The sequence below is a fragment of the Panthera pardus genome, unplaced genomic scaffold (assembly GCF_024362965.1).
Source record: "Panthera pardus isolate Hobbes unplaced genomic scaffold, ASM2436296v1 HiC_scaffold_8, whole genome shotgun sequence".
Classification (NCBI taxonomy): domain Eukaryota; kingdom Metazoa; phylum Chordata; class Mammalia; order Carnivora; family Felidae; genus Panthera; species Panthera pardus.
In genome coordinates, this window is record NW_026527013.1 from 150,186,244 (window position 1) to 150,208,379 (window position 22,136).

Here is a 22,136-nt window from a genome sequence, read left to right on the forward strand (position 1 = left end):
TCCAGAATCTGAGTACCCAAATCTTCCCTAGGGATCAGAAGACAAGATGCACAAAATCTGTTCCACGTTAGTAACTTCTTGCAAGTAACTGTACTTGCTCATTAAGAAGGCAAATTCTTTTTTCTAGTTATGCCAGCCTTTTTCCACTTAAATAAAGCATGGCTCAGTGGGACCCCTTATTCAAACCTGAACTGATCAATATTCAAATATTTAAGGACAACAAATCAGAACCATTTTCTGTCATAAGTATCATAGATCCTATTTTCACAAAATAAGATTATGTGTAATTACAGAAGATTTTTAAAGATTATCACCTAAAAATGAATGTGTTTATTCCTACCTGGTCAAACAAGACCCTACACATAATCTGGCAGTAAACAAATCAGCTGTCATAAATTAGTATGGATACTTAAGAAGCAATCTTCAAATAGACCCCCCTCAAATGTAATAGGTAAATCCTAGCCTCTCCTCTATTTACTACATTGTACCTCTTCCCCCTTAAAAAAACATCAAGAGGAACATATTACCTTAAGTGTTCTGCCATCTACTACCACATTGTTGACACACTGTATGGCTCTGAGAGCATCTTCTGACCGGATATAGGTTACATAAGCACTGGCGCTTGGACCCTAAAGTGAAAACACACTGTTACCAAAGTTTCAAATTCAACAAAAACTTTAGCAATTCCTTTGCACCCTGCCTAGGGAATTCTGAAGGCCTTTACTACTACTATCATTAATAATAATGACAATAATTAGAAGTAGTAGTAACTCTGATTAAACCATATACTAGTTTATCTTAAAACAACCATACTTAATGAATTTTATCTGATTTTAAGTATACTAAAATATATATGGATAAAATATCATCCCTGGCTTGGTATTTATATTTTTAAAGTCATTTGACAGGCTCGTCAAGGTTACAATAAGCTTTGAAAGTTAGATTTAAAAAAATAAGATCTGAAGATTTGTCAAATTATGTTCTCCCCAAAATAAAAGCAATTTGCGAGAGTATTCTATCTGCTAATACCAGCATAACAAAGATGCTCTACTAAGTTTTCAATAGTTGAAAATATTAATTAGAAACCATCACCTTATTATCGCATTGCCTGACAATAGACTCAACTCCCCCTCCCCCCCAAACGAACACTAAACTTTGTTTTACTGTTTCCCTCTTATTATCAATTCACTGTTAAGTCCTGAAGAGTCAAATGAGCATGAGAAATTCCCCCACCCCACCAACAGAGGTCACTACACTGCTTAAATCCTTGACCCTCAGGCTTTGTAATTAAAGCTGAATTTTCCTTCTGAACAGCCCAGGTCAAGCCCAGACCATAGGGAGGAAAGGCAAAAATCCCTATGAGTTACCTGTGAGCCTGCATATGATGTGCTATTATTGATGACAACTTTATGTATTTTACCAAACTTCCCAAAATATTCTGGTCGTTTTAAAACCTATAAAAGAAGAAGAAATAAGGTATAATGTGTCCCCATTTTCATCAGTGTTATCCTTATAATGGGGACATAACCATCCCTCTTCAGTGAAAGGAAAATAGTTTTTAAAGTTTTCTAATAAATGTGACTACTTCCTAATTTACAATTTGTGTGGTTAACCTATAGGATATTATCAACAGAGTGTAAAAGCTATTTTTTATTGACCCAGTATATGGAAACTGAGACTCACTAAATTTGGTATTACCCACCATGTTCTAGTATCTGCAACAATAATCAGTGAAATCTTACCTTCACAGTATTCTTAAACACCAAAACAATCAAACATCTTAACCACATTTTCATTAATAGATGATCCTTATGAAAAAGTAATTCTCAAAACAATGACCAAATAATTATGTATTAAACACAGACAGAAACTCAAGAACAGACATAAGTAGAGACAGTCTTTACTCATAAATCTATTGTATATAATATTTGATATGTTAAAGTTACAAATTGCAAATACGGTAACAATGTTCCTCAACCTTCTAAGCTTAATGATGTATCACTGTATGTGTGTACTTATTCTCTTTGTGTTGATTTTGCGGTTTCTTGATTATCTCCTCTGTGTGTGTGCGTTTTTTTCCCTACTCTTTGCCTAGTAAACAACATATATGGGGTGATGGAAACAAATTTATTCATTTCTCTATTACCCAGTTACTTCTTTGTAGTTATTCCCCCTTATACCTGTGCCACCTCCTTTACTTTGTGATCACTATATGCATTCATTTTACTTTACTTACAGACTTACTTGACCTGTGTTAATCTGACCAATATGTAACCTGATATAAAACTTCTCCCATAATTTCCAACTACTTTAAAATTAAATTTGGTTCTTTTCCTAGAAAAGAAATAGAAAATTTATCTATAGACCTACTGTTCTTACAACCTCTACAAATAGCAAGCTCTCTCTCAAGGAAGTTTTCTGTGTGTACCTGTCCAAGTGTGTGCCAAGTATTCTTTCCAAATACTCTTAATTTGGTAACATTCTCACATACTTACAACTCAGCTAATGTGTTCTGTATGATAGAATCAAGACTTTGTGAAATAGTGTATGGCTGAGGTATCATAAATTCCTAACAGTTTTCAACTTAATTAACAATTATTTTTTACCACATTTTGCTTTAGGTTCTTACAAGTATAGGGTTGTCATGTTTTCTATAGCCAATTTTAATGGATTATGAGATGATACTTTTGGTTTTCGATCTTTTTTCCACCAAATCCCCTAACACATGAAACTATTAAGTGGTGAAGGCAATGGCCCTGAGGCTTTACACAGCAAAGTCCCAGGGCTGAGGAGCAGGGGGAAGAGTTTATTTTGAAAAGCTTCCTGGCTGGTGGAGCGTAGAACTGTATTCACTATTCCAGCTGGATGCATACCAACTCAGCGAAAGGCTCCACAGCCAACATACCTGCTTCAAAGGTTCAGGCTGGTCAGTTTATGCTACATCAGCATCTCAAATCACATCTGAGTTTATGGCAGTAGCTCTCAATGAAGGCAGCATTCAAGAGAGCATTTAAAAATCCGTGGGAGCTTTTCTTGGGGGAGGTTGTCAAAATGAATGGGAGGCAATACTTATGTTCAGTGCATGAGAACCAGGAATGGCTTACCAGGCTTGGGCTAGCCCTGCAAAATGAAGAACTGTCCTGCACAATTGCTGAATGTCCTATAAGACATTAATGTAGCTGAGAAGCCTATGTATAATTAAGTGAACCCAGAAACAAACTCCACATTATACATAAACTCAGAGTAGTTCCCTACAATTTTGACATATGTTGAATTTACAGGAAAGCAAATAATATGTAATTCAGGGAAGACTACAAGTGCTTTATTCAGAATTATACTAAGAGTTGTTTCGGAAAAATCACACCATTGGCATTTCATGGTACCTGAGTTGCCAATACAGATACCTGTAACAATCTGCATTGTGGGTGTCACATTCACAGTGATTCTACAAAAAATGTAAGTATTCCACTATTTTATTGTATACTTAACAATAGTATGTCCCAAACCTGAATATGCATATAAATCATCCAAGGATCTGGTAAAATTGTGTATTTGGATTCAGTAGCTCTGGGGCAGGGCCCGAGTTTACATAATAAGCACCCAGGTGATACTAATGCTACCAACCCAGAAGCTGCACCTTGAACAGCAAGGTCCTAGAGTAGGGGTACCCAAGCTTTACATGTAGAAATAGTATTGTATAATTATTTTCCTCTTAGTACTTTTATTTCCTTACTTCATGAAAGTCAAGGAGTGTTATAAAATATTTTTTAAAAAATGGTTACTGGTTCTGATAAGAAAACCACTGGCTTATGGAAATAGTTTCTGGCCAATATTTGGCTACAAGACCTTCAATACAACATAAGATTTCTGTATAACTACACTGACATGTCACATTGGAGCCAGAATGATTATTTCCAAAGCACACATCTAGCCATGTCACTCTGTTCTTAAGAACATTCAACAGGTTTCCACAGCCTTTAGGATAAAGTGCAAACTCCTTGGCGTGGTTAAAAACCCTTCAGAATCTGTTACTACTTACCTCGCCAGCCTCATCTCTCACCACTGCACTCTAATCTTCCAGCCAAACAAATCACTTGCAGACTGAGATCTTTCTCATCCAGGAGCATTTGTATAGTTCCTGTGCCTGAAGCACTTTACCCCAAAGACAGCAGAAGAGTACATACCTCGCCAGCAAGATCGGGTGCTCTCTCTTGTGCCTCCATAGCCCTCAGTACTACTCATATTACAGTAACTGTTAGCTTGAAAATAAGCAGGGACCACGTCTGTACTGGTGTATACTCAGTGTCTTATACACTGCCCAGCACATGGTACCCCATAAATGCTTATTGAAAAGGGAACAATTTTAACACTGAACAAAAAGAATTACATGGATAAAGAACACCGATGGGCCTCAGAGTATTAGCAAATGGCCCTATGGCTGATAAGAAATGGCTTGCCCAGGCAAGGGAAATTTAAATAATTTAAACTTTCTATATTAAGTTAAATATTCTAGATTCTGTCTAAACATACAACTAGCAAAACAGTATTCTAGTGAATAAAAGGTATGGGGAATAGGCAGAATACCCTACATATCACATTATCCGTATATTCAATGTCATATATTTACTTCACAGTGAGCCAGCTTTAATACTAATATAGAATATAAAAAGCTACATGACAGGGGCGCCTGGGTGGCTCAGTCAAGTGTTCGACTTCGGCTCAGGTCATGATCTCGTGGTTTGTGGGTTCGAGCCCCGCATGGGGCTCTGTGTTGACAGCTCGGAGCCCAGAGCCTGCATCAGATTGTGTGTGTGTGTGTGTGTGTGTGTGTGTGTGTGTGTGTGTGTGTGTCTGTTCCTCTTCCCCCACTTGCTGTCTCTCTCAAAAATAAACATTAAAAAAAAAAAAAAAGACTACATGACAGAATTATAAATGCCCAATGGCATGCCAAATGTTTAAAATGTCTTCCTCTAGGGGCGCCTGGTGGCTCAGGTGGTTAAGTGTCCGACTTCGGCTCAGGTCAGGATCTCATGACTTGTGAGCTCGAGCCCCGCATCGGGCCCTGTGCTGACAGCTAAGGGCCTGAAGCCTGCTTCAGACTCTGTCTCCCTCTCTCTCTGCCCCTCCCCTGCTCTCACTCTGTCTCTTTCTCAGAAATAAACATTAAAAATTTTTTTAAATAATAAATAAACTGTCTCCCTGTATATTCTTTGGGAACACAGTCAAGTTTTCATGGACACTACAGAGAAAATCAAAACCTTGGTAAACAGACAGAAGGATGAATGACTAGAGAAATGGATGGACAACAAACCAATGATCAGTGTAAAACACTAGAATAGGACCTTTAAGACCAGGGGATTAGAAGTGGGGGCGGGTGGAGGTGGGGGTGGGGGGGTGGGTCCTAGTCCTGGCTCTGCTATGAAACAGCTGTGTGATCTTAGGCAAGTCACTTAACTTCCCTATGCCTCAACTTCTCATTTGTAAAATAACATGGTTCTGTCTTTAAAGTCTTTTAGTTCCTCAAACAAGCTACTCTCTCAGACCACCACATACCTGGGACACACTTGTCCTTATCTGCGGCCTAGGAAATCCCTAGTAATTCTTAATTATCCTTCCCTCAGGAAGGCTTTTTGTGGATATCTATAGTAGCCAAGTCCCCTATTGTTATATGTTCCCCCAAAACTCTGTACTTCTCTGTTTATAAATGCTTAGCACAGTTAAAAGTACTTAAATTCTGTCTTCCCAACAGTTATTAATTACGAGTAGAGACTGGGGTGCCTGGATGGCTCAGTTGGTTGAGCATCTGACTTCAGCTCAGGTCATGATCTCACGGCTTGTGAGTTCAAGCCCCATATCGGGCTCTGTGCTGACAGCTCAGAGCCTGGAGCCTGCTTCGGATTCTGTGACTCCCTCCCTCTCTCTGCCCCTCCCCTGTTCATGCTCTGTCTCTCTGTCTCTCAAAAAATAAATAAATGTTAAGAAAAAAAAAAAAAGAGTAGAGACTGTGTCTGGCTTGCTGAACTACTTTATCTACAACATCAAAGTATCTAAAACAGGGTAAAAATTCAGAAGTTAATTTAGAAAATGAATGAATTAGGTTCCAGCAAATCCAAAATTTTAGGATTTAGAAGATAATTACCTCTAATCACTACCTCTAACTATATACCATAACTTCTAAAATAGTTTTTTTTCCTATTTATCAATAAGTGAATACATTTGATAATCAATCATGGTATTAAGTTTTTTGAGGCAAAAAATTATTTTCAAAATAATCTTGAATTTTTCCTAAACTCTCCTGTTAATCAGAATCCAGTCAAATACAGGGTGCCTGGGTGGCTCAGTTGGTTAAGCATGCAACTTTGGCTCAGGTCATGATCTTGCGGTTTGTGAGTTTAAGCCCCGTGTCAGGCTCTGTGCTGACAGCTCAGAGCCTGGAGCCTGCTTCGGAGTCTGTGTGTCCCTCTCTCTCTCTGCCCCTTCCTTACTTGTGCTGTCTCTCTCTCTCAGAAATAAATAAACATTTAAAAAAAATTAAATTAAAAAAAAAAATTCAGTCACACACCAAATTGTTCATCATCCAAAAATAATAGGGAGCTCCTTTAACCTGAAAGTTACCACTAGCAATTTGAAACTTCAAGTTTTCTAACAAAGCTGACTTTAAGTTTTCCAAACGGAAAAGATTATACACACAAATTAAGAGGATGTGTTAAGATATTATTGTTTAGAAATGGTAGGATTGAGTAAATAAAACAGTGGTCTCTGATCTTCCTAGGGTTTCAAGTGAAATAAATGAGAGAAACCAATGTTTAAAAAAATTCAGGGTCTTCTCACCAAGAACACTGATTTCAAAAGTATAAAACCAGTACAGTGTTTTTTTTTTTTTTTAAGGCACATTTAGATTCATGATAAGGTGTCCTCTCTCACTAGTCACCACCTAGATTAATTTCTTTCTGTGTAACAGTTCTTCAGATTAACATTACTGGAGTTATGTTTTGAAGTGGAAATAAGAAATCTCTGTAAGTAAATAGAAACAAATCACAGAATACAAAGAGGAGGCAGAAAACCTATAATCCAAACAGCAGACTGAGACTATGGCTTAATTTTAGCCAGCTTTCAGGCATTGCTCCCTATGTGCCTCCAGTACTATAGGTGACAGGACCCAGGATGTATTAACACAGTCAAGTACATGCATATCCAAGATCTGTCAAATCAAAATAAAAGTTCCATTCATTTACTGGAATACCAGTTTCAGAAAGCACAAGTAGACTCTAATCAGTAAGATCAGTAGGAGTAAACAGAGACAGATAAAGTAAAAAACTTTCAGAGGCAAGAAGGGCCCTTTTTTCTAGTTAGAAAAAAGACAAGAGTTGAAAGATGAAGACAGAAGGACTGGTGCAAAGTTGTAGTGGTGTTCAAGAAAATGGTCACAAGTGAAGTGGGGTTCTGCCTGCCTGAGGAATTAAAAAGAACAAAGAAAGAACTGGCTGTTGAGGTTGAGTCACAGACCTGAAATGAGCTCTCATCCTTAAGAGCCATTGCTGAAAAGTCCTTTCGTGTGGAATTCTAGACCAACCCCATTGGCTTTGCAAAGAACCTGGTCTCCTGAAGGACTCATGCAACCCACTAATGCCAGCATCCCTGGACTTAGGTCCAAGTAATTCTGGAGTTGCCTCTATGTTTATTGCCAATGAGAAAAGCCTTCTTGGTAAGGTCTCTCTGACTTTCTCTTCTACTGATCTCGAAGCCCTTCACAACCTCAATTACACAGTAAACTTAATGTTTACACTCGTTAAATTTCATTCTTCTTGGGCCATTAGCCCACTTAGCCAAGTGTGAAGATTCCCACCTCCCTAAGCATATTCACTATAACCTTCCCTCTTAATGGGTACCATGAGGAATATTACTCCAAATTCTTCTTGAGGGGTACCTTTGGCAGAGCCCCCAAATCCAACTCTCTCCTACTCAAGTGAACACTCTGGCTGTCAATCAGCTTCTATCTGCCCTCCCATCAATCTAGTCAGCACCTCCTAACACATCAGAAATGAAAACTTAGCAGATATACATCCAAGGGTCTCAGGGAAAGTTATGAGCTCAATGTTACTCTTACAGCACTGGTGGTGAAAGGAGAAAAAAGAGGTAATAAACAGAGGGGATAATAAGGTCTGCTCTGCCTCCAAACAAACACCACAGAACCCGGTCCATTATTTTCCTTCATCAAATTCTCCCTCTTTCCCCAAACTTGGCTTGAAATGAATGAATAAAGAATGATGGTACAGCGTAGCAGTAGTTCTCTAACTCTTCTATAAGCAAGAATCACTACTTGGGCAGGATTAAAAAAATACAGCTCTCTAGTGGGTTCACGTAGCTGCATGCCCAGGACGATCCTTACACAGCTACAGAAAAGAGGAAAGAAACAGAGTAGTCATGTCACATGCTAGCCATATGGCAATATAAAACAATTATCCAACTTTCATAGATTATTAGCACTAAAGGAGATTTTAGAGATTTAGGTCAACCACCTCGTTTTACAACTAAAGAAAAGGAGGCCAAGAAAGATAAAGACACTTGCCTAAGATCACAACTGGCCATCGGTTGCTTAGAGAGAATTAAAAAATCATTTCCCATTCTCTCCTAAGTTTTAATAATTTCAGGGAAATCCTGGAAATAGGCAAGGTCAGCTGTTATTTCCAAATAAGATAAGCAAAAAAGAAAAAAAATGTCAAGTTGAGAAAGAAAACACAAGAGGGCTTACCTCAGGGTCTGCTAGGCGCTGAGACAGACCTACAACAAAGACGAGGTTTTTTTGTACAACACGTACACTAGCCAAATGTTTGCGATTTTCTGATATTTTCTGTTTTCTCTCATTCTGTTTCTGTTTTTTCTCATTCTTTATCCTCTGCAATTCTTCCTGGGAGAGTGGTTTATAAACTGCTGGGTCTTCTGGATATGGCTTTAAGCACAAAACAAAGAAGTTAGTATTAAATATGGAAAGACATAAGGTATATACATAAACAATGATCAAATTCTGGATGATGGGTATGTGGTTATTTGTTACATCTCCCTTTTTCTCAATCTTTTTTTTTTTTTAAGTTTATTTATTTATTTTGAGAGAGCGAGAGAGAGAAAGAAAGTGCAAACAGGGAAGGGACAGAGAGAGGGAGAGACAGAATCCCAAGCAGGCTCTTCGCTGTCAGATGTGGGGGTTGGACTCATAAGATGTGAGATCATGACCTCAGCCGAGATCAAGAATAGGATGCTTAACGGACTGAGCCATGCAGGGGCCCCCCTCAATCTTTCAATTGCTTCAAGTATTATTTATTTAATAAATTTAAAATTATACAAGTTTTTTAAAAATATTTATCTTTTTAGAGCTTAGCACAGACTATTTTTAGCACTAAACTTAAAATACTCCAGAATTACAAAGGTTCTATAATTTAAAAAAATACAACGGTGGTATTCCGTATAGTGTCCAGCAGAGTTGACAGGAAAAATCAAACATCTAAGGTGCTGTGGAAGAGGCAAAGAGTAGAAGTTACCTCATGTAAACATGGCTTTATATACTATTTTCAATAAGCACTTAATGAAAACCTACTATGTGTTAGAAGATTAACGAAGTGCTTATTCTTCAATTCATTCTTAGAGGAAGATAAACGGGCAAATAAACAACAATCTATAGGTTCTCTGGTTCAGGAGTTTGACTTTAGTTTCAACACTTATTAGCCATGTGGACTTAAGCAAGTCAATTAAATTCTATGTCTCAGTATCCTCACAAGCTGAAAATAATCTTGAAGGTGGGGGTAAAGATAAAATAAAACAATTATTGGGGTGCCTGGGTGACTCAGTCAGTTAAGCGTCTGACTTAGCTCAGGTCACAATCTCTGAGCTCGTGAGTTTGAACCCCGCGTCAGGCTCTGCACTGACAGCTCAGTCTGGAGCCTGCTTCAGATTCTGTGTCTCCCTCTTGCTGTCACTCCCTGTTTGTGCTCCGTCTCTCTGCCTAAAAATAAATAAACATGAAAAAAAATTCACAAAAAAATAAAGCAATTATTATCATGACTGGCACATAGTAATCCCTCAATAAATACTAGCAATTCCAACGTTGTAATTTTTTCCTTTTTTGTCATTATAATATTGTTTTCATTGCTACTGTTAATGCCAAAGCTAACGGTCGTCTGAATAAGAGCTGTGGACTCACACTGCCTGGCTTTGAATCTGGGCTCCTCTTTACCATCTGAGAGACCTTGGCTAATTTATGTGACCTGCCTGCCTCAGTCATCCTTTCTGTAAAATAGGAATCACAGGACTTTATTAAGAGGGTTTCTGTAAGAGTTACAAAAGGAAATACATTAAAGTGATTAAGACTGTGTCCTATACATAAGCATTCAATAAATCGGTTATTATTACTACTAATAAAAAATAGTTAATAAATGGAAGACAGGACACATTAAATACAATCATATCTAAATGTGGATACCCAGAGATCCCAGAAATAGAAAATTGTGCCTATCAGAATACAGGAGTGGGGGCTAACAGAAATGATGACCTCCAGGAAAAAAGTAGGAACAAGGTACAGTGGAGAGAGTATCCGAAAGCTTGAAACCCTGCTATGCTTTTAACATAAAGGTACTTTTCATCTTTCCCTATGTAAGTAAAACACAAAAACAAATAAAACCCCTCAAATTTGTGAACACACTCAGATTAATGCTAAAGGCAATTGAGAAAGTGAGACTTTTCTTTACGTTCCTCGGCTTCTACTGGTAATATCATAAGGTCTCCAAAAACCGTTCTTCAATCTTCAGACATTCTTAGTGGTCCTGCAGGATCTAAGCACCCATACCATTTGATTCCCACATTTAAAAATCTGCATCTTCCAGCTAATTGGTCCTATGTGACATACTCTAACTTCCTTGCGAGTGGGAGGCAAATAAAACAGCTGACTTGGTAATCCATGACCCGAAGTCTGTCTCTAGGATGAAATATAAAGCCAGTAGTGCACATTTTAGGAGCTCAATAAATATTTGCCAAATGAACACCAAGCTACTCTCTAAAACTGAAAAGTTAGCAATGCTAATTTTCCTTTTTAAAAAGTCTTAACTTTTCTACAGGTTTCACAGAAAGTAGGAGAAGCATGCATCCCGTGAGCGCTGCTCCACCACACACACACCACCGTAAATACCTCCTCAGCAAACCCAGGGACAGGAAACTTAACAAGCTGGTACGAAGAGTGGAGGAAGAGAGGCGGACTAACAATGAGACAGAGACGCATAATCTGAATAACTGCAGAGAGTGTGACCTACAAAGCGAGCAACGATAGTACTGAAAATGATCATAAAGAAAAACACATCTGGTCTACTTTTTGACTGAAACACATACACTAAACTTAATTTTCTAGAAATATAGCACCAGATGAAAAATTATAAGCAGGGGAGCTTTCTTTAAATATATTATTATATGTTATGTACCAAAGGAGTGTGAAGTATGTCACCTATGGGAAAGCAGTTTTAATGTGTAAAACATTTTTAATAGTGTTAATCTGATGATAAACTGCCAAACTATTAAGGTGGTTTATAATATAAATCACTTATTTTCTAATATAATATAATATAATCACTAATATATCACTTATTTTCTTTCATCTGTGTAGTTATGGTCCCACTTCTATTTCTAATGTATCTTTATGTCTCTTCTCTTTATTTTCTGATCTGACCTGCCAAGAATTTGATTATTTTATTGGTCTTTCAGAGAACCAGCTCTAACTTTTATTGAAATATTACTTTTTTCTATTTTACCAAATTCTGCTGAATCCCTGCGCTTCCACTATCACAATGTTTAATACTCTCTTTTGGTTTCTTAACCTGCAATAAGCTCACTCATTTTTGTTCTGTTTTCCAATAAATGTATTTACAGCTTTAACTTTTCCTCCTGCTAGAAATGATGTAAACTACCATATAAAGCTTTATTTTTTAACCAATATCTTAAAAATGATAGATGATCTGCAGTGAGAAGTCCCAAGCCAATTTCTGTATAAAGGTCAAAATCCAGAGAGGTAAGTGTAAAGTCTTTGTAACAACAAATGGGGAAAGAGGGACAGCATTCAAAGCCCAGGGCCAGACCAAGATGAAAACTCTTTGGGGAGATCATCTCCATGTTAAGCTGAGACCCAGGCCTGTTAGTTTCAGGATAAGAATAAACTACAGAGAAGTCAGAACAAGATAAAAAAACAAAACAAAACAAAACAAAAGGGAGAAGAAGAAAATCAGTTGTTGAAGGAGAAGTTGTTGAAACCAATCTTAGGGAAGATTTGCATCCTGGAGACTTAAGGTCTTTATACTTGGCCCCACCAAAGACCATTATGCTTGAGGCATCCCTAATGGCAATGTTCACAGTATCCAGCAGAAGCCAAATCAAAATCTCTCTAGAGGAGGGCAAATCTACCTTGGACCCTGGAGAACCCTACAAATAATTCAATGACAACAACCAGGAAGCAGGCAGGCATAGATAATCAAGCACATAAAGAAAACAACGTGAAAAACAACCAGTAGAAACATTCCTCACAGACTTTAGTGGAATTACTGGATACAGATTTAAAAATAATGCTTATCTGTTTAAATAAATATATGATAAACTTGAAAGTATGTGCAGGGTATAAAAATCTATTTAACATATATCAAGCATGAAAAAAGAACAAACATTACTTCTAGAAAGGCAAAATTTTAGAATTCAATAGACATATTTAGCCAAAGATGACCAAAAACAATTCAAACACAATATGAAAGATCAGAAGAAATCATCCATTAATGCATTAAGGAAAGAAAAAAAAAAAACCAAACGAACAAAAAACCAGAAAGGAAATTAAGAGACATGGAAGGTAGTAAAAAAAAATCTGAAAAATATTTAATCAGAGTCCCAGAAGAAGAAAGAGAATAAAGACAATATCTGAAGAGATGATAACTGATTTTTTTTTTCCCCCAGAACTAATGAAACTCACAAAGGTACAGATTTAAGAAGCCCTATAAACCCCAAGCAGGATAAATAAAAAGAAATACACAACGGAGTTCTTCTTTTTGGAACTGGTTAATATTTCCAGTGTGGCCTAAGAGTCAATTTTTGTGTTCACTACACTTGTATTTTAAAGTTTTATACTAATTTGGAGTGCCTGGTTGGCTCAGTTGGAAGTATGTGCCTCTTGATCCCAGAGTCATGAGTTTGAGCCCCATGTTGGGTGTAGAGAAAGTAAATTAGTACTTACAAATAAATAAATTAAAATAAAATAGGGGTGGTGCCTAGGTAGCTCAGTTGGTTAAGTGTCTGCCTTTGGCTCAGGTCACGATCTCACGGTCTGTGAGTTTGAGCTCAGCATCAGGCTGTCTGCTCTGAACACAGAGCCTGCTTCACATCCTCTGTCCTCCTACCCCCACTCCCTGCTCCTCTCCCACTTGCCCGCTCTCTCTCTCAAAATAAACTTTAAATAAATAAAGTTTTGTGCTAATTTGCACAAAGTTGGATGCATGTACAAACACACATATGCTTGCTAATTGTGTCATTCAATATTTTCCATTTCCCTTTATTTGGTCTACTTCATCTATCAAATTCTAAAATATAGAAGTTAGAAGTCTCTCCTTTATGAATGTGGATATAGTTCCTCCTGATATTTATATCAGCTCAATATACTTCCATGATCTACTGTTAAGTAAATAAAATTCCATGACTTTAGGGACCTTATAGCAATAAAAATAATTTCTTCTTTTTCTTTTTAAAATGTGTTTGATCTTGATTTTGATTATGACTAAGACCAGTACTATTGCACTTTCTTTCCTATGATTTCCCTAGTTTCACTGATATTTTTCTGTGTATGTTCCTAAACAGTTCTACAAGGTTTACTGGGGAAAAAAGTAATCTCTCATTTTCTTCCTTCCCGAACCTTTTCTTCCTTCCTTCCTCTCATTTTCTTGCTTCTCCTTAGAAATAATCCTGTTAGACTCTTAGATGATTATTTTGTCATTTACTATCACGGCATTAAATAAGATGCTTGTATGAGTGCTACTTGATCTTTTCAGTTCTAGATATTATCATATTACACAAATTGAAAGCTTTCTTTCACCCAGCCTAACCATACATTCCAACTCTACTTTCTTCTTTAACAAAGTATTTTTTTTAACTTTGTTAAATGTTTATTTATTTTTGAGAGACAGAGTGTGAGTGAGGGGCAGAGAGAGAGGGAGACACAGAATCCGAAACAGGCTCCAGGCTCTGAGCTGTCAGCACAGAGCCCAATGTGGGGCTTGAACTCGGGAATGGCAAGATCATGACCTGAGCCGAAGTCAGATGCCCAACCGGCTGAGCCACCCAGGCACCATCAATTCTGCTTTCTAGCCTTCCACCCTCATTTGGGTTAGGTCAATATTCACAATTACATTATTATAAAGTTCAAATGTTATTTATATACTTCTACCTTCAGCCATGACACAGGAGATAGTAACAGACCAGGCCTACCAGCATAATCAACTAGAAAATGAGACAAAATACATGAAATAACTGTTTTCAGACATCAAAAAACAGGTACTGAACAGCAAATCTGTGTCCTCTGAGAGAAAAGAAGTAACACAGATGAACACGTTGAGTGTCTGTCCCAGCTTTCTGCTCTTCTGGCACTTAGTAGACCCCTGGCTGGGCCAACAATCACACTGAGCAGAGGTGACAGTGATCAAAACCTGAAGAGGCTGAGGCAACTGAAATTTATGGGGCAAAATATCACAAAGAGGGAAATGGTCCAAAAAGAATTCCAGAAATCTGCATAGAGGAATCCTGTGACAGCTAGTTTCCATTGGCGGCTCTCCAATAAAGATACTCTGATAGAGTCCAGGTCAATAATGAATTTGGAGAGGAAATAAAACAGAAGTAATACCAACCACGTGTAAATTTTTTCAGAATATAGAGGATGAGGAAACATTTCCTAACTCGTTTTATGAAACCTGTATTACTGTGATACCAAATCTAAAAACAATATAAATAAAATCACATATAAATACCTCTCATGACATAGACATGAAAACCTTTCTGAAAACATAAGCAAATTAAAAACAAAAATAGTAGTATATCATTATCAAATGAAGTGTATCCTTGGAAGGGAAGGCTGATGCAAAAATCAATCAACCTAAAGTACCATTTCAACAGAATGAAGGAGAAAACACATGATAATCTCAAAAGAAGCATAAAAGGCATTTGACAAAATGCAACACCCACTCATAATAAAAACTCAGAAAGCAAGGAAAACATCCTCAACTTGATAAAAGCCATCTACAAAAAACTCACAGGCAATAACATACTTAATTGTGAAATACTCAACTCCTTCCCACTAAGACTGGGAACAAAGATACCTTCTATTCTTACCACTTTATTCCAATGTTATACTGGAAGTCTTAAGGCATCTATTTAACAAAATCAATTGTTCTACATATGAACTGGAAAATCAAATTTTTAAAATACCACATGCCAAATCTCAACAAACATAAAATAGTTACAGGTAAATATAACAAAACATGCTATATACTACTCCATATGCTGAAAACTACAGAACATTGTTTTATAAATGTTTAAAACCTACAGAAATACAAAGATAAACCTTACTGATGAACTAGATGAGTCAACATTTTTAAGATGTCATTCTTCCTCAAAGTGACTGATTTATTCAATTCAAGCTCAATCAAAATCCCAGTAGGTTTTTTGGATAAAATTGCATACTAAATAAAAAGCTTATGTGAAAATGCTAAGGAAGGTCTTAGATGCCCAAAATAAATTCTATAAAAAATAAGTCTGTGGGGGTGCCTGGGTGGCTCAGTCAGTTAAGCGTCTAAATTCAGCTCAGGTCATGATCTCACAGTCCATGAGTTCAAGCCCCGCATCGGGCTCTGTGCTGACAGCTCAGAGCCTGGTGCCTGCTTCAGATTCTGTGTCTCGCTCTCTCTCTCTCTCTCTCTCTCTCTCTGACCCTCCCCTGCTCATATTCTATTTCTCTCTGTCTCAAAAATAAATAAAAACATTTTTAAAAAACATTAAAAAAATAAGTCTGTGGGTGGATGTGGAATGTATTCTAGAAATAAACTTACACATTTATGAGCAACTCATTTTTAAGAAAGAGTTCAAAGATATTCAACAGTGAAGGAATAGTCCTTTCTACAAATGCTGCTGTAACAATGTATCAGTAGTGGGGGGAATATCTGAATCTCTACAACATATCTGAGCCATGTAGAATACCATTACTTTTCTTTTCCTGCACAACTTTTGTTTGCTCTGATTAGATCTGTATATGTTCATTAGTAATTCAACCACCAAATGTCCTCCAAACGTTGCAATGGCCTCACAACACATTTCTCTTTTAAAACACCAATTGTCCTCTCATTTTTATCTTTTTGTAAACCTCCGCCCCTTGCAAATTTCTGATCTGCCACATTTTGAGTTGGCTGTCCTTATATGAGGCACAGCTGCCGTCTCTCCTATCATCTCAGGAATCCCATTGTAGTCCCTCTTGTGTTTGATTACCTCTGCTTTATCACACATACTCTCTTCAATTCTTCATGTTGGTGAGGCATATTGTGCAGTAGATTCCTGAGAGAGCATGCACGGAGGGTAAAAAAAAAAATTTGAGATCTTTCAGGTCTGAGAATGTCTTTTCATGTACCTTCACAATTAACAGACAGATATGGAGTTCTAGGGTGAAAATAAATTTCCTTCAGAAGTATCTTCTAGCTTCAAGACTTGCTTTTGAGAATTCTGAAATGATTCTGATTCTGGATGGTCATGTGTAACCTACTTTTTTCCTCTTTGGGAGCTTGCAGACTTCTTTGTTTTCAGTTTTCTGTTATTTAAAAATAAAAAAAAGTTTGTGCCTGACACTTGATAGGCCTTTTTAATCTGAAAATATGTCCTTTGGTCCTGGGAATATTCTTCAATCGTATTTTTGAAGATAACTTTCCTTCTGTGTAACTGTGGTCTATTTCTAGAACACTAACTTATTTGATATTTAACCTCCTGGATAGATCCTCAAATAAAGCTATCTCTTCTCTCAAATACTCTATCTCCTTTGTCTTTTTGCACTGTTTTTTAAGAGATCTGCTCAATTTCACCTTCCAACTCTCTCCTTATTTCTGCTATATTTTAATTATCAGTAACAATGTTTATCCTTCACTGAATTTTTTCAGACTATCTATCTTGTTCTTATTTCACGGATGCAGTATCTCCTATTATTTCTGAAATGAAAATAATAACTTTGACAAAGTTCTCATCTCCTTGGCCTTTATGGTTTCCACTGTGAGTCAGTGTTGTATGATGCTGCATCAGTACCTGTGTTCCCAGGTATTTTTCTCTGAAATGCTGCACTAAAAGAACATACAAAGGCAGTCTAAGGAATGACCAGGTAGCCTGTGACTTTGTTTAGGGAAATACTAAGGTCCTTCTGAACCCATTAGGCTCAACAACTAGGACCGAACAGAAACATTAAACTCTCCTAGTTTTTAAAACCTACCCACCTCTCTGCTTCTCAAAAGTATTAAAGGAAAGTGGACCTTTATGCAAACAAGCAGGATTCATTCGTGAGTCCAAACCAGGGCTTCCTTCAAAGAACTCCTCACCTGCACTTCCAAGTTTATTTAAATCATCTCAATTTGCCATTTCACAGGGTGGCCTCTACGGGCTACTTTCCCAGCAGAGTTGGGCTATGTGTAAATGGCGGCTTCCTGGCCTTCTACAAGCCTTGGCAACACTGTGCTCCTCTGCGTTAACACAACCGCAGAGGCTAGTCTCTGGCGACATCTAGACTTGCTGGTCCCTGAGATGGGCTGCTTCGTAACCACAGGTGGCACGTGTGCTCAGCACACTCTCTGGCAAGGCTAAGCCGGGTCTCAGACTCCAAGACCCCGTGGTCTGCACCGTCTGCTGTCCATGACCCGCTCCGGCCGGGAGACAAGCAGAAGCCAGGTCCAGTAGTCAAGAGACCAAGCAGAAGTCCCAGCAGTTGTGGTTACGTTAAGTCAACAAGAAACCGAAAAACTTCTTCCGGGTCTGACTTAACAATAACCACCCCAGCTAAAGATTGTAACTTGGAAACCCAAAAGGAGGTTGTCTCATAATTCTTTTTTTTTACTTTTGGTTTTTTAAATTTACATCCAAGTTAGTTAGCATACAGTGCAACAATGATTTCGGGAGTGGATTCTTTAGTGCCCCTTCCCCATTTAGCCCATCCTCCCTCCCGCAACCCCTCCAGTAATCCTCAGTTTGTTCTCCATATTTATGAGTCTCTTCTGTTTTGTCCCTCTCCCTGTTTTTGTATTATTTTTGTTTCCCTTCCCTTATGCTCATCTGTTTTGTCTCTTAAAATCCTCATATGAGTGAAGTCATATGATTTTTGTCTTTCTCTAATTTCACTTAGCATAATACCCTCCAGTTCCATCCAGTTAGTTGCAAATGGCAAGATTTCATTCTTTTTGATTGCCGAGTAATACTCCATTGTATATATACACCACGTCTTCTTTATCCATTCATCCGTCGATGGACATCTGGGCTCTTTCCATACTTTGGCTCTTGTCGATAGCGCTGCTATAAACATTGGGGTGCATGTGTCCCTTTGAAACAGCACACCTGTATCCCGTAGATAAATGCCCAGTAGTGTAATTGCTGAGTCATAGGGTAGTTCTATTTTTAGTTTTTTGAGGAACCTCCATACTGTTTTCCAGAGTGGCTGCACCAGCTTGCATTCCCTGTCTCAAAATTCTTTATGAGAATTCGCACCCTTAGACAATCTCTCATCTTTTCTATTGATCCTTTCTCGTGATCTCAGCCAGTATTATTTTGTAAATAACATTCATATGCTAACTCTCAAATTTATATTTCTATAACAGAACCACACTTGAATATTCACCAATCTATCCAATATCTCCACTTAGATTTCTAATAGAAACCTCAAACTTAACATGTCTAAAATTGAATTTCTGATCTTCTCAAAAAACCTATTCCTACAGTCTTCTTCATCTCAATGGCCATCCTTTACTTAACAGGTTTGCTTTAGTCCAAACCTTAGTCACCATTTCTTCTACTTGTCCTGTATAGTGAATATCAAACTTTATGAATCTTTGTATGTCTGGAAAATGTTTTGTTTTGTTTTTTTTAAGTTTATTTATTTTTAGAGAGCGAGTGGGGAGGGGCAGTGAGAGAGAGAGAGAGAGAGAGAATCCCAAGTGAGAGAGAGAGCCTGGTGTGGGGTTTGATCTTACAAATTGTGAGATCATGACCTGAGCAGAAATCAAGCGCCACCAAGGTGCCCCTGGAAAAACGATTTATTATGCTTTTACATATGAATGAAATTGACAATTCTTCAAAGTTATTCACCCTCAAAACTTCGGGAAAAAAAATTCTCTGTAAAACAGAAACAATGGTATCAGTTTTATTCTGTAGTCTATGTATTTTTCTCCCATAAGCTTTTAGAACTTTGTCTTCTAGATATTCTAAAATTTCACAATTATATAAATAGATGTTAACATTTTTCAGTCATCTTGTCTCAGACTCACACAGCCCTTCTAAGGACAACTGCTTTTCATGCGAAATTTTCTTCTAGTGGTTCTGTATTTCTTCCCATTCATTCTTATTTCACTGTTTCTGTAGCTTCTCTTAACAGATTAGAAAACAGTGTATCTTTTTTATGCTGCTGAACTTTTCTTTCATGCTATTTTCTATCTTTTTTTTTTTTTGTACTATATTCTGCAAAAAAAAATACTCAGCAAGATCTTCCAACTTAATTTGTTCTTTTTTTTTTCTTTTCAAATTTTCATTGAAATTCTAGTTAGTTAACATACATTAATTTGTTCCTGTGTTCACTCTGTTCTTAGCCCACCCATAATATTGTTCATTTTCAGGATCTCTAATTTGCTCTTTAAAAAATGTTCCTTCTACATTAGATATGCCATTCTTTTTTATCTGTTTGAGAAGCATCAGTGACACTTTTAAATGTTTCTTTCTGTTGGCTTACTTATGGTAGGTTCTTTTATTTACTGCTTTTTTGTGCTTCTCTTTCATAATGTTGGTATTCCTGAAATGTCTGTTAATTCTTGGTTGTAGCAATCTTTACATGTAAGAACTCTGTCAACCAGTCTATAAATGTTATTTCTGTTTACTGCAGGACGCTCTTTTGTGACTGCAGAGAGGACAAGGTGGTGGTATATCAATAATTCATCTTCTGAGCATAGGAGGTCTTAGTTCCTCCAGGGTATCTTCATCCACCTTAAGGCTCTGACCCAAATTTATAACCAGTGTTCCAGAGAGAGAGCATCTGTCTGTGCTACACGGCATAAAAGATGGGCTGGATCCATATGCTGCTTCAGTGCAACACTCAAGCAACCACACTGATATTTTCCTTAGGATCGTAAAGGCATCACTACTCTTACCTTTTCTCAGCAGCCTTATCTTGAGTACTTGTTGAGCTAATGTTTCTTTCTTAAAATTGATCCCAATGGCCGACTGTCTTTCAGATTCTCCACACTTGCTTGTCTTCCCAGAAAGGCACCCTACTATTGATAACCAACTTTGCTAAAATTATTTTATCTTTAACATGTTTCTACTTTTTTCTCTACTTTCTAAGAATTTAAGGTGATTCTGGGTAATCCCTTAAAACTGAAGTGAATTTCTTTGAAATCTCCCCACATAACGGATTTTTCTCTAATGACAACTTAACAATTGGACTTTCTATTAAGACTCTACTTCAGGGGCACCTGGGTGGCTGAGTCGGCTGAGCGTCTGACTTCGGCTCAGGTCATGATCTCACGATTCATGAGTTCGAGCCCCACGTCGGGCTCTGTGCTGACGGCTTGGAGGAGCCTGGAGCCTGCTTCGGATTTTGTGTCTCCCTCTCTCTCTCTGCCCCTCCCTAGCTTGCACTCTGTCTCTCTCTCTCTCAAAAATAAATAAACATTAAAAAAAAAAATTAAAAAAAAAAAAAGACTCTACTTCACAGCACACCAAAAGAAAAAAAAAAAGAAAGAGAAAGAGATAAACTTAATGAAGTCAAAAAAATTCACAAGCCTTATAGTTTTGGGCTATACTAAAAGTCACCACTTTCAACAAAATAGTTCAGTACAATTATCTTCTAACGGAATGACCAGGAACCAATTTTTAAAATACGACTAAATGTTTAAAATCTACTAACACAAATTTATTATAAACTTTGACCAAAGCTAATATTAAGGTTTCAATTACTTTTCATTCACATTCTTAAAGTATATTAACTATACAAAAAGATATAATATATACATTATAAATATCTATTACAAATGTTATATATACTATATACAAATAAAGTATATACATAATATATATGTAATTATGCATATTATTTACACTTAAACAGACCTAACCTTTTTTCATTCATGTAATATATACTGCATGCCCACTAGATTAAAAAACAACAACTCAATAATGCACTGCCTTCTGAGACATAATTCCTCTGGTAAGGAAATTCAGAGATAAAATAAATATCCTATTTATCTAAATAGATAAATCTAAAACACATTCCTGCTTTCTTGAAATTTGGTAGTAATGAACACAAGAGCTCTTTGAAATAGGTAAACAGTGAAGGAAGTTTAAATCATACTAACAGACACTGGAAAACAAAGGCAAAAGAAATAGATATTTGCATTAAGCCCTAGGTCACCTTCAAAATAAAATGCAGCAATCCTACTCACTCTATTAAGTCACTCACTACACTGTAACTATTATGCCTACTTATTTAAACAAGACCCAGAAAGATTAAAACTCACAGAATTTTTTAACCTTATATTTGAATTTCAAACCTACTGCCCACTAGCTGATGATACCTGGGGACAAGGTACTTAAAAGGCCTACTTTCAACGTACAACAGAAACAGCATTACAGCCTCGAGTTATCATAAGGACTCAACAAATGAGTAACCATTACCTTCTGAACCAGGATTTCTCTGTCATTTTAACCCATAACCTCTTTTAGTAAGCATCAAACCATCTTCCCTATTTTGTACTAGAAAATTAAAGTGAATTTCCACCCAGCTGAAAGTGTTTTTTCCAATTTCACACCATCCTACCTAAATCCACTGCCTCCCTACTCCTAATTCTCTTGAA

At 37.1% G+C, this 22,136-nt stretch overlaps 1 protein-coding gene across 6 annotated transcripts in view; it reads right to left on the bottom strand.

The window, feature by feature from the left end:
- CNOT4 (CCR4-NOT transcription complex subunit 4) overlaps nucleotides 1-22,136 on the bottom strand; it is a 147,084-nt gene that overhangs the window by 61,099 nt on the left and 63,849 nt on the right. For all 6 annotated transcript variants that reach the window (XM_019452845.2, XM_019452844.2, XM_019452847.2 and 3 more), the window contains exons 3-5: nucleotides 8,753-8,950; nucleotides 1,368-1,454; nucleotides 528-629 (exon numbers count right to left, since the gene is read on the bottom strand). In XM_019452845.2, coding sequence (XP_019308390.1) covers nucleotides 528-629; nucleotides 1,368-1,454; nucleotides 8,753-8,950 — 387 coding nt within the window. The remainder of the gene's footprint in view (nucleotides 1-527; nucleotides 630-1,367; nucleotides 1,455-8,752; nucleotides 8,951-22,136) is intronic.